General features: G+C 34.3%; 1 protein-coding gene across 4 annotated transcripts in view; it reads right to left on the bottom strand.

The window, feature by feature from the left end:
- Positions 1–7,930: 7,930 nt before the first annotated feature.
- The window catches only part of LOC145994956 (uncharacterized), a 75,324-nt gene continuing 69,565 nt past the window's right edge, over positions 7,931–13,689 (bottom strand). For all 4 annotated transcript variants that reach the window (XM_083131488.1, XM_083131487.1, XM_083131486.1 and 1 more), the window contains one exon: positions 7,931–10,795. In XM_083131488.1, the coding sequence (XP_082987614.1) occupies positions 9,460–10,795 (1,336 nt within the window). In that variant the 3' untranslated portion in view covers positions 7,931–9,459. The remainder of the gene's footprint in view (positions 10,796–13,689) is intronic.

Consider the following 13,689-nt stretch of genomic DNA (forward strand, 5'->3'; position numbering starts at 1 on the left):
AGTAGTATTTCAGCCATTCTTGGTCCTCCATATTTTATAAATTCTGATGCTATTCCATCCAATCCTGCTGCTTTCCCAATTCGTATCCGTTTAATTTCTTCTCTCACTTCATTCTCTATTATCATCATATCTTCTTCTACATGCTCCTTCTCTTCTCTGTTTCTTATTCTCTCATCCCCCTTCTGTTCCTGTTCCTGCTCGTCATCTTGTTCTTGCTTATTTGTCCTATCCTTGAACGTTTCTTCATAGTATTTTCTCCATTCCTCCATCACATTCTCCCTTCCTATGACTAGTACATTTTCCTTATTTCTTATAGCTCTTGCTGCTTTTCCCCATTTTCCTTTCAGGCTTTTAACCATATTCCAGAACTGCTTTCTATGGTCTACAAAACTTTGTTCAATATCATTTCCAAACTTCTCCCATGATTTTCGCTTTGCCTCCTCTACAGTCAATTTACTCTCATTTCTTCTTTGCACATATATTAATATATGTTCCTCTGATCTTAATTCTAGGTAATTCTTCCATGCTTTCTTTTTCTCTTTCACTTTCCTCAATACTTCATCCGTCCACCAATTAGTTATTTTCCTTTTTGTATTCACCCTAACTTTGCCACATACTTCCATTGCTGCATACAGTATCACTTCCTTAAATTTTTCCCACATACTGACAATTTCCATTCCTCTTTTTTCCAATTCATTCAATTTTTCTTCTACTAGTTCCTTATAATGTTTTCTCTTCTCTTCCTTAGCCAGCTGCTTTACTTGTATCTTTTCAAACTTCCTATCTCTTTCTCTATTATTCCTCTTAAATCTTGTTATAGCTATTAGCAGTCTGTGGTCAGTACTCAATTCAGTACCTCGAATTACCTTTACATGCATAAAGGCATATCGAAGTGTTATTGTGTAAATTATGTAGTTTATTATACTCTTTGCCTCCCTTCCCTCAGCTTCATAAGTGATTTTATGAATTTTCTTATGCTGGAGAAAGGAGTTTCCTTGTAGCAATTGGTTCTCTACACAGAATTATATTAATCTTTGTCCATTTCATTTATCACATTTTCCCCTCCATATGGTCCCATACAACCATGTGACCTTATCCTATTGCTTCCAGTTCTACCATTAAGATCTACCATCAATATTACCTTCCTATTCTCTTCATTCTCTTTATTCACTACTCTTTGTAATTGAGTATAGAAAACTTCTTTCTCCAATATGTCCTGATCATTCGTCGGGGCATAAACTTGTATTATTGTTATTCTTTCTTTGATTTTCAGTCTAACTACTATTATCCTTGAATTCACTGGTTCCCATGATTCCACCCTTTCTTCCATTTGCTCATTAACTATTATTCCAACTCCCTCCTTAGCTCTTCTTCCTCTACCTACTCCAACATATCTCAGCACATATCTTCTTTCAAGGCACATTATACCACTGCCTTTTTCCTTACTTCACTTAGTCCTAGTACTGCTAGTTTATACTTTTCCATTTCTCCTACAATCTCCACTTCCTTTCCATTAATTGGATTAATATTAAAAGTTCCAATTCCGATATTCCAATTCCTTGCTTGTCGTCTTCTACTAAATCCATCCTTTCCGAGGCTACCTTTATTTCTCTCAATCCGCTACTTTTAGTCTGGTGTGGGGGATTAGCCCAACGACCAGGCTGCTTTTTTTTTTTCAGGGATTATCCTTTTCAGAGCCAGAAAAGCGTTTTCATTCTGACATTTAGCCTATAGGATCTAAACTTGATTTTTCGAGAAATTCGCGTTAAATGCTAATACTTGAGACTCAATTTCTATACAGACCAAGCCAGAGATGATTTTCATTAAAATGTTGAATTATTAAGCTTTTCAGAGCCTGAAAAGCGTTTTAATTCTGACATTTCGAATATAGGATAAAAACTTGCTTTTTCAGGAAATTCGCGTTCAATGCTAATACTCACTCCAGACTCATTTTGTCTACAGACCAACCCAGTAATTATTTTCTTTAAAATGTTGAATTATTATTCTCCTCAGAGCCTGAAAATCGTTTTAATTATAACATTTAGCCTGTAGGATCAAAACTAGATTTTTCGATAAATTCGCGTTAAATGCTAATTTTCGTTTGAAACTCATTTTCTCTACAGACCTAGCCAGAGATGATTCACATTAGAATGCTGAATTATTAAGCTTTTCAGAGCCTGAGAAGCGTTTTAATTCTGACATTTCGAATATAGCATCAAAACTTGATTTTTCGGGAAATACGCGTTCAATGCTAATACTCACTTGAGACTCATTTTGTCCACAGACAAACCCAGAGATGATTTTCTTTAAAATGTTGAATTATTATGCTTTTCAGAGTTGAGAAGCGATTTAATTATTACATTTCGCCCACAGGATCAAAACTTTATTTCTCGAGTAATTAGCGTTAATTGCTAATTTTCGTTTGAAACTTATTTACTCTACTGACCAAGCCAGAGATGATTATCTTTAAAATTGATGAATTATTATGCTTTTCAGAGGCTGAAAAGCTTTTTAATTATGACATTTGGACTAAAGGATCAAAACTTGATTTTTCGAGAAATTCAGGTTGAATACTAATACTCACTTGAGACTAATTTTCTATAGAGACCAAGCCAGAGATGATTTTCTTTAAAAAGTTAAATTATTATGCTTTGCAGAGCCTGAAAAGAGTTTTAATTATTATATATCGACTATAGGATCATAACTTGATTTTTCGAGAAATTCGCGTTCAATGCTAGTACTCGTTTGAAACTCATTCCCTCTACAGACCTAGACAGAGATGATTCACATTAAAATGTTGAATTATCAAGCTTTTCAGAGCCTGAAAGGCGTTTTAGTTCTAATATTTCGACTATAGGATCAAAACTTGTTTTTGCGAGAAATTCGCGTTCAAACCTAATACTCACTTGAGACTCATTTTCTATTCAGCCCAAACGAGGGATCATTTTCTTTAAAAGGTTGAATTAATATTCTCTTCAGAGCCTGAAAGCGTTTTAATTATTATTTTCAGAAAAATGTTGTATTATTATGCTTTTCAGAGCCTGAATAGCGTTTCAATTCTGAAATTTCGACTATAGGATCAAAACTTGTTTTTTCGAGAAATTCTCGTTCAATGCTAATACTCGCTTGAATCTGATTTTCTATACAGACCAAACGACAGATGATTTTCAGAAAAATGTTGCATTATTATGCTTTCAGACCAAGCCAGAGATGATTTTCTTTAAAATGTTGAATTGATTTTTCGAGAAATTCCCGTTAAATGCTAATTTTCGTTTGAAACTCATTTTCTCTACTGACCAAGCCAGAGATGATTATCTTTAAAATGATGAATTATTATGCTTTTCAGAGGCTGAAAAGCTTTTTAATTATAACATTTGGACTAAAGGATCAAAACTTGATTTTTCGAGAAATTCGCGTTCAATGCTAATATTCACTTGAGACTCATTTTCTATACAGACCAAGCCAGAGATGATTTTCTTTAAAATGTTAAATTATTATGCTTTTCAGATCCTGAAGAGAGTTTTAATTATTATATATCGACTATAGGATCAAAACTTGATTTTTCGAGAAATTCACGTTCAATGATAGCACTCGTTTGAAACTCATTTTCTCTACAGACCAAGCCAGAGATGATTTTCGTTAAAATGTTGAAATATTATGCTTTTCAGAGCCTGAAAAGCGTTTTAATTATGACATTTGGACTATAGGATGAATACTTGATTTTTCGACAAATACGCGTTCAATGCTAGTATTCGTTTGAAACTCATTCTGTCTACAGACCTAGCCAGTGATTATTTTCATTAAAATGTTGAATTATCAAGCTTCTCAGAGACTGAAAGGCGTTTTAGTTCTAATATTTCGACTATAGGATCAAAACTTGTTTTTGCAAGAAATTCACGTTCAATGCTAATACTCACTTGAGACCCATTTTCTATACAGACCAAGCCAGAGATCATTCTCTTTAAAATATTGAATTATTATTCTCTTCAGAACCTGAAAAGCGTTTTAATTATTACATTTCGCCAATTGATCAAGGCATGACTTTTCGAGAAATTCACGTTCAATGCTAATTTTCGTTTGAAACTCATTTTCTCTACAGACCAACCCAGAGACGATTTTCTTTAAAATGTTGAATTATTATGCATTTCGGAGGCTGAAAAGCGTTTTAATTATTACATTTTGCTTAGAGGATAAAAACTTGATTTTTAGAAAAATTCTCGATTAATGCTAATTTTCGTTTGAAACTCATATTCTATACAGAAGAAGCCAGAGATGATTTTCAAAATATAAAATTATTATGCTTTTCAGAGCCTGAACATCGTTTACATTCTGACATTTTGTCTACAGGATCAAAACTTGATTTTTCAAGAAATTCGTGTTCAAGGCTAAAATTCCATTTAAACTCATTTTCTGTACAAACTAAATCAGACATAATTTTCAGAGAAATGTTGTATTATCACGCTTTTCAGAGCCTGAAAAGCGTTTTAATTGTGACATTTCGACATTAGGATCAAAACTTGATTTTTCGAGAAACTCGCGGTGAATGCTAACACTCGTTTGAAACTCATTTACTACGCAAACCAAACCAGAGATTATTTTCAGAAAAATGTTGTATTATTATGCTTTTCTGAGCCTGAATACTGTTTCAATTCTGAAATTTCGACTATAGGATCAAAACTTGATTTTTCGATAAATTCTCGTTCAATGCTAATACTCGCTTGAATCTTAATTTCTATATAGACCAAACCACAGATGATTTTCAGAAAAATGTTGCATTATTATGCCTTTCAGAGCTTGAAAAGCTTATTAATTCTGACATTTCGGCTATAGGATCAAAATTTGATTTTTCGAGAAATTCGTGTTCAACGCTAATATTCGTTATAAACTCATTTTCTATAGTGACCAAACCAGAGATAATTTACAGAGAAATGTATTATTATGCTTTTCAGAGCCTGAAAAGCGCTTTAATTCTGACATTTCAACTATAGGATCAAAACTTGACTTACCGAGAAATTCGTGTTCATTGCAAATATTCGTATTAAACTCATTTTATATGCAAATCAAACCAGAGATGATTTTCAGAAAAATGTGGTATTATTATGCTTTTCAGAGCATGAAAAGCGTTTTAATTCTGACATTTCGACTATAAAGCTAATACTCGCTTGACACTTATTTTGTATACAGACCAAACCAGAGATGATTTTCAGGAAACTTACTTACTTACTTCCTCTAGTCCCCTTCTGCCATCATAGCGTAGGGTTGGTTGCATCGATCAATCTCCTCCATTCCTGTCTGTTTCCCGTCATTCTCTTCATCATATTTATTGTCTTATTCCTTTCTCTTCCAATTTTTCCATTCTGTCTTCAAACATTATCCTTGGTCTTCGTTTACCTCTCCTACCTTGCACCTTTACTTTTAGAATTTGCTTTACCTTTTTGTCTTCATTCATTCTGAATACAAAACCCTACCACTTTAGCTGTCTCTTTTCAATTATTTTCTCTAGCGACTCCTGTTCCACTTCTCTTCTTATTCTTTCATTCCTCACTTTATCTCTCCTAGTCTTATTAACAGCTCTTCTCGGGTATTTCGTTCCACTAGCCTGAATTTTACTCAGATGTTTATCTTGAAGTGGTAAACTTTCCATTCCATATGTTAATGTAGGGACCAATACTGATTTGTATAGCTTCATTTTTGTCTTTACTGCCACTTCTTTCTTTCCCATTATTGTTTTACTGAACTGATAATATACTGTATTTGCTTTTCTTTTCCTATTTAGGATTTCTTCATCACACCTACCATCACTTGTTATGATGGTTCCTAAATATTCATATTCATCTACTTCTTCCAAGTTCTCTTTTCCATATCTAATTGCTATTTCATGATCTTTTTCTCCTTTTTCCAATTGCATAACTTTACTTTTCTTAATATTAATCTTCATCCCTTTTCTCCCAAGTTATTCTCCCCATTCTATTACGCTCCTCTGTAAATTCTCTTCACTGCTAGCAATTAAGACTATATCATCAGCATATACCAGTACTTGCAGTTGTATTACTCTCATATTCCAATATATAGGGTTCTTCTTTTGCAAATTTTAGTTATTTCATCCATTACATTAATGAAAAGTAATGGACTGAGACTATCTCCCTGTTTAATTCCTTTTTCTATTTGATGTTCCTTAGACTCGTTTCCTTCTATTCATACTATTCTTTTACATCCTTATATACACTTCTTATTGCTTTAATAAGTTCCTTAGGTACATCCTTCCTTTCTAATGCCTCCCGTAGATATTTTCTAGGTACCGAGTCAATTGCCCCTTTCAAGTCTAGAAATGCTAAGTGTATTCTTTTATTTTTGTCCAGCTTTTTCCCCGTCATTGTTCTTAATATAAAAATGTGATCTTGAGTCTGTCTCCCAGGTCTAAATCCAGCTTGTTCCTCTTCAAGTTTTTCCTCCATGATTTTTCTCAGCCTCCTTTCCAATATATTCGTATACATCTTTTATACCACATATTGCTCTAGAATTATCACATTCCTTATTACTCCCTTTCTTGTGTACTGGCACAATTATGTTCATTTTCCACTCTTCTGGTATAGTCTTAGTTCTTCATACTTCCCTTATTATATTCAGTAGTATTTCAGCCATTCTTGGTCCTCCATATTTTATAAATTCTGGTGCTATTCCATCCCATCCTGCTGCTTTCCCAATTCGTATCCGTTTAATTGCTTCTCTCACTTCATTCTCTATTATCATCATATCTTCTTCTACATGCTCCTCCTCTTCTCTGTTTCTTATTCTCTCATCCTCCTCCTGTTCCTGTTCCTGCTCGTCATCTTGTTCTTGCTCATTTGTCCTATCCTTGAACTTATCTTCATAGTATTTTCTCCATCCCTCCATCACATTCTCCCTTCCTATGACTAGTACATTTTCCTTATTTCTTATAGCTCTTGCTGCTTTTCCCCATTTTCCTTTCAGGCTTTTAACCATATTCCAGAACTGCTTTCTATGGTCTACAAAACTTTGTTCAATATCATTTTCAAACTTCTCCCATGATTTTCGCTTTGCCTCCTCTACAGTCAATTTACTCTCATTTCTTTTTTGCACATATATTAATATATGTTCCTCTGATCTTAATTCTAGGTAATTCTTCCATGCTTTCTTTTTCTCTTTCACTTTCCTCTTTACTTCATCCATCCACCAATTAGTTATTTTCCTTTTTGTATTCACCCTAACTTTGCCACATACTTCCATTGCTGCATACAGTATCACTTCCTTAAATTGTAGACACCACATGCCAATGCCACAACACCTACATTGGCAGAACCATCCGCACCATCCAAGAACGGATTAACGAACATGTAAAAGATGCCAAAAGCGACACACCTAAATCAGGTCTCTCCCAACACCTCCACTCCACTAACCACACCATCTCCTCCATATCCATACTTCACCCAACCGGCTCTGTCATAGAAAACACCATCAAAGAAACCCATGCCATCATCCAGCAGAAACCAGCACTTAACCTGGACAATGGGCAAGCACACCCAACTTGGTACCCTGTCCTCAGAAAGATCCCCGACCTGAAAAAGAAAAGATGCTACGCACATACTCGACCCCCTCCAGCCACGTGGGGAACAGGAACGGCACATTACCGAGCAACGCTGCCCAGCCCCCCAACCCCCAACTGACAACGCCACCGGACAACAGGAAGCAGACGACACAAACCAAGATGCGCGTGCCAGTGCTGCCGAACGGGAAAAATCGCAACCACCGCCACCCGGGAACAAACAATGTAGTGACGCAGTACCATCTCCGCTTCAAACGCCGTACCCTTTTGTGAATGAAGACAGTGGATCTTCGAAATTAATAGGATTGAACCATTAAATTGTGCAACGCTGAAGTACGAAATCTTCTAAATTTCACGTAAGTAAAGGAAATAGCAAAACAATCGATAAAAATATTGATTCATTCCATAGATATTGCTTAGTTTCGCCATATTTACCACTTTGCTTGTAGCCGTGCACTGTAGACAATTAAAGATATAGTCAATTCCTAGTAGACAGTTTTGTGAATCACACTTTACCAAATGTTTTACCACAAAGAACTACAACATCGTTGTGGACTCGATGATGTAGTCATTTTCGTGAATCGTGCCCCTGGAAGTGAAAATGAACCTAAATAACTTTACACGGCTTTTCCGAATCTTGTACTTGATTATAATACTACATTTTCTTCGATTTTGATGTAATTTTGAACTAATAGAAACCTATGTAAGCTGAAAATCTCTACATCATATGACTACAGAAAATAAAGATTTCCACAAAAACCTCATTTCCCACTCGAACAAAGTCGAATTTAATTTATTTTTAAATTCATTAAGTTTCAGTCAGTTTTGAGGGCCATTGATATGTTCTCAATATGTTTACTTAGTGTATTGCAATCTAAGTTTCAGGAGTCATGCCTGGGATAAGTTGCATCCAGTTATGAATATTTAAAGCATTCACGAACATAGCAAAGGTTGGCCTATTGTCTAGTGAAGCCATCGTTTTTATTAGTCTACGAAATGTGCATTGTTCAGTACAACAGAACTGCATGTCATCAGAAAGAGGAATCTAAAATAGGTACTTTTACTTGCAGAACATGATAATATTTAATAGATATAAGCCAGTCAATATTTAATCATTTACTGATTGAAAGTATTGAAGTACAATGTAAACATAAAAATAGCAGATTAATGGAAGTATTGAAGTATAAAGTAAACATAAAAAGAGCAGATTAATGGAAGCCTGAATGTTGCTCAACTTATGTGTCATTCACAAAATGTATAAATAAATAATCTAAACTATACAAGAGTTGTAAATCTATGAGTTCATTTCCCCTTTTTACTGATCTGAAGCTATACAATTCTTAAGACATCATCATGTATTTGAAATTAGATTATATCCCCTATGCTAGATGGAGGATGTCCTCAAAACTCATTAAAAGACCTTCACCTAGAAAATTGGTATCTACATGCTGAAGTATCAATGAGGACAGCATAAGAACTAGTAATAAAGGCATAGTGGCTGTTGATCCTGGCAAAGCAAGGTAAGTTGTTGTTTGATACCTCTCACTAAGGTGAAAGAATTAACGGATTTTGACACCAAATTCTTTATACAATACATATCTTTTAAAAAATCCCATTTTTTTAATTTATTGCAAATTAAATACATGCCAGAACAAGAAAGGCTACATAAGTATGAAACCTTGAATATCTTGAACTAATCGTATTGTCAAAGTAATTTATTAAATGTTGAACATAAATAAGCTTTTAACCTGTATGAATTTCTGAATGTTGTATGAGATTCTGCTTCCATGCAAATGACTTCATACATGTTGAACACACAAAGGGCTCCAGTATTAAACCAAAAATGTTTTTCAAGATGTATGTTCCTTCCATGTAAATGATTTTGTTCATGTTGATCACACATAGCGCTTCTCTCCAGTATGAATTACTAAATGTTTTTCAAGACCTGCCTTCCATGTAAATGATTTGTTACATGTTGAACACGCATAGGGCTTCTCTCCAGTATGAATTAGCAAATGCTTTACAAGATTTCCCTTCAGTCTAAATGATTTGTTACATGTTGAACACGCATAGGGCTTCTCTCCAGTATGAATTAGCAAATGCTTTACAAGATTTACCTTCAGTGTAAATGATTTGTTACATGTTAAACACACATGGGGCTTCTCTCCGGTATGAATTATTAAATGTTTTTCAAGACCTGCCTTCCGTGTAAATGATTTGTTACATGTTGAACACACATAGGGTTTCTCTCCGGTATGAATTAGTAAATGTTTTTTAAGACTTTGCTTCTGTGCAAATGAATTGTTACATATTGAACACACATAGGGCTTCTCTCCAGTATGAATTAGTAAATGCTTTACAAGATTTTCCTTCAGTGTAAATGATTTGTTACATGTTAAACACACATGGGGCTTCTCTCCGGTATGAATTATTAAATGTTTTTCAAGACCTGCCTTCCGTGTAAATGATTTGTTACATGTTGAACACACATGGGGCTTCTCTCCAGTATGAATTATTAAATGTTTTCTAAGATCTTCCTTCTGTGTACATGATTTGTTGCATGTTAAACACATATAGGGCCTCTCTCCAGTATGATTTCTAAAATGTTTTTGAAAGTTAGACTTCCGTGCAAATGATTTCTTGCATGTTGAACACTTAAAGTGCTTTTCAACACTATGAATTCTTGAATGGGACTTAAGGTATTTCAACAGTCCAAATGACTTATTGCATGTTGGACACCTAAAGGGTTTCTCTCCACTATGAAGTCTAAAATGTTTCCTAAGAATTGACTTAACTGCAAATGTCTTATTACACACTAAACATACAAAGGGCTTGTCTCCAGTATGAGTTCTAGAGTGTTTTGTAAGATCTTCCTTGCTTGCAACACTAACTTTTTTCCAATGCTTTCTAGTACTTTGTTTCAATGCTAAAGGATTGATACAATTTGAACACACGGAAGACGTTTTACCACTATGACCTACTGTATATTCCATGAGACATTTTATCTCTTTACATGATTCCTTGCACATTGAGCACTCAAAAGATATTATTCTAGTTTGATTTCGCATGTGAACTGAAAGTTTACATTTATCATTAAACAAATTACTTCCATCATTCCAAATGGCAAAACCCTCAGAGTTTGAAGATTTTGTAGATTCTCCTTCCCTTGTAGATTCTAGATTAGTTCTACTATTCTCTGTCACAGAGCAGAATGTTGTCGCTAGTGTCGAGCTGCAAGAAAGAAATCTTATTTGAAGTGATTTGGGTCTGAAGGTTTGAGTTGAAACATAAGATATGAATGCATATCAGTGTACAAGTATTTTTATTGAAAAGCACATCTAATAAATGTATATACCAGTAATAACCTGGAAGGTTAAGACAATTTATGACAAGATATTTCAGAAAGTGTGCTACTACCTTAAATGGATTTAAACTATCTTATACCGATTTCACAAAGGAAAATTTCGATTAGTAGCTACAACCCAATTATTCAAAATTCCAAAATGCTCAAATATTGAAGAATGAAACATTATTTCAAAGTAAAAATACTATTTGTTTAACACTAACAATAACTTCAAGTACTGTGGAATAGCTTATAGGGTGATTCAATAAACGGTTTTCTGCATAATGAAGCCTGATCATTGAGATATTTTTCAATGCTTAACATTATTGGTTTACACCATATTGAAAATTCTATAACCTTGATTGATTTTCTTTATTTTACTTTGTTTTCTGCCACTTTTGGCTAATCGTGAAGATGAGGATGAGTGATATGATGACATTGATGAATGGACGCACACTAGGGTGCCAAGGAAATGCATGGTAAAAAATAAATATATATTTTTTGTGAGTCTTACCCCCTAAATTTTTTCCTTTTGACCTAAAAATAAGATAAATGCCTTTTTCTTCAAAATTTTTTAATATTTACAGGTCCCTCAAAAGCATTGAACTTTATAATTATTACCAGAAAAAGTGCTGTAAATGAAATTTGACGAAAAGAGGGAACTGCTTGTGATTTTTTAAATATAGTTCAAAAGTTTCTATATGATACAGTTCAATAATTAAAATATCCAATTTTATGTTTTTAATAAATTATCAAAGTTTCTCTTCTCTGAAATGGCAGCACAGTGCTTTCAAAATGGCTACCGTCCACAATCACGTTTTTGTTTTAGGTTTTATTTCCAATGATTTGATAATTTTAGAAGATAAAGCACCAAGACATTTTAGAAGATAAACATTTTAAAAGATAAAGAGTATGAAGACTTTTTTGAAGATGAGGACATTTTAGAAGATAAAGAGTATAAAGACTTTTTAGAAGATAAGGACATTTTAGAAGGTAAAGACAATAGAAATGAACAAATCTTACACAATTTTTTGTTTTATTTAAACAATATTTGTAAAGGATATTGATAAAGTTACCTTTGTTTTATGTTCGATCATAACTAATTAACTACGCAATATGTATATTTGGATAAGTTACTTTTGAAATGAATTATGAAAGAAAACTAACCCTAAAAAAATATCACTTATTTAGTGAATGAGAGAATATTTAAAATTTTTGAACACGTTTTGAATTTATAATCAGGATCTATATTTTTAACATATTTATACGATGTTACAAATTATAAATGCAATAATTAGGTGCGTTTTTGCTTTCAGGTAGATAGCTGCCATGACTTCACAAATTGGAAAAGACCGTGGAATTTGGTTGATTGGTGGCACTATAGATTTAATTACAGGATGCAAATTGCCATCAAATAGACAAATTTTAGCAAGATTCTTTCATTCTCACACAAATGAAAAGCAGACCATTCAAGAAAGTGCTAGGAGGACAACGATGGAGCTTCTAGAATTGTGGGAAAAGGCGAGAATACCTACTCGTCAAGAATACAATATCATTGTGAAAATTAAAAATTTATATGGACAATGGCAAACATTACAGAAAAATGCCAGTCGAAAAAGTGATACACAGAAACATAAAGAAGAAGCATTTACAGAAGCTTTGGATGATTTGTTTGATGTTGCCCATGCTGATGCCATGAGTCTCATAAAGATCAAGGAAGACAAAATGTTCTTGGAAGCACAGCGAGAAAAAGGAAGGAGGGGAAGTATGGGGCCGGTTGACATAAAGTTAGCCAGACAGGAAGAACGGCGTCATAAGCAAGAATCTTTACAAGATTTAAGAAAGCGCAAAGAAGAGCAGAGAAAGAAGGAGTTGGTGACAACTGATGTTGAAGTGCTTAGTGGCAGCAGTGAGACTGAAAACGATAGTTCATCAGATGATATGGTACCAGTTTTTAGTGCTTCAGCTGAAGATGTCTCACATTCTAAAAAGCAACGCGTGACTAATTTCTTTACTCCAGAGCTGGGCGCTGCTCTGGATCGTACAAAGGTAAGCGACAGAAATGCTACCTATATTTTGGCTGCTGCTGCAAAATCTCTAGGTCACAATCCTGCTGAACTAACTTTAAATAAAGAATCCTGTAGACAGTTTCGAAGACGAAACAGAGAGAACATTGCTACTCAAATCAAAAAGACTTTCTCACCAGACACACTATTGACTGTTCACTGGGATACCAAGCTATTACCCTCTTTGGAAATTCCTCAGTGTGGGGGTTCTGCTAAATCTGTAGACAGAATTGCAGTGCTTGTCTCTGGATGTGGTTTAATGAAATTGCTAGCTGTCCCATCATTACAAAATGGTACTGGTGAAGCGCAGGCATTCGCAGTGTATAACGCACTAAGAGATTGGAACTTGACTGATTCTGTTTGTAGTATGTCATTCGATACTACTGCAAGTAATACAGGGAGCAAAAGTGGCGCATGTGTATTGCTTGAGCAGAAGATGAATAAAAAATTGTTATCTTTGGCATGCAGACATCATATTCATGAACTTATCATTGCAAGAGTATTTGAAACATTATTTGAGACCGGTGGAGGTCCGCAAATAAAACTGTTTCAGAGATTTTCATCGGTGTGGAACATTATCAATGTAGAGGCCTATGAAAGCAGTATTAGTGATATAGAGCTAACTGTAAAATTGAATCCGATTAAAGATGACATTTTGACTTTTTTGAAAAACCAGTTGCACATACATCAACCCAGAGACGATTACAAAGAATTGT

Source organism: Lepisma saccharinum, chromosome 11 (assembly GCF_977018435.1).
Source record: "Lepisma saccharinum chromosome 11, izLepSacc3.1, whole genome shotgun sequence".
Classification (NCBI taxonomy): domain Eukaryota; kingdom Metazoa; phylum Arthropoda; class Insecta; order Zygentoma; family Lepismatidae; genus Lepisma; species Lepisma saccharinum.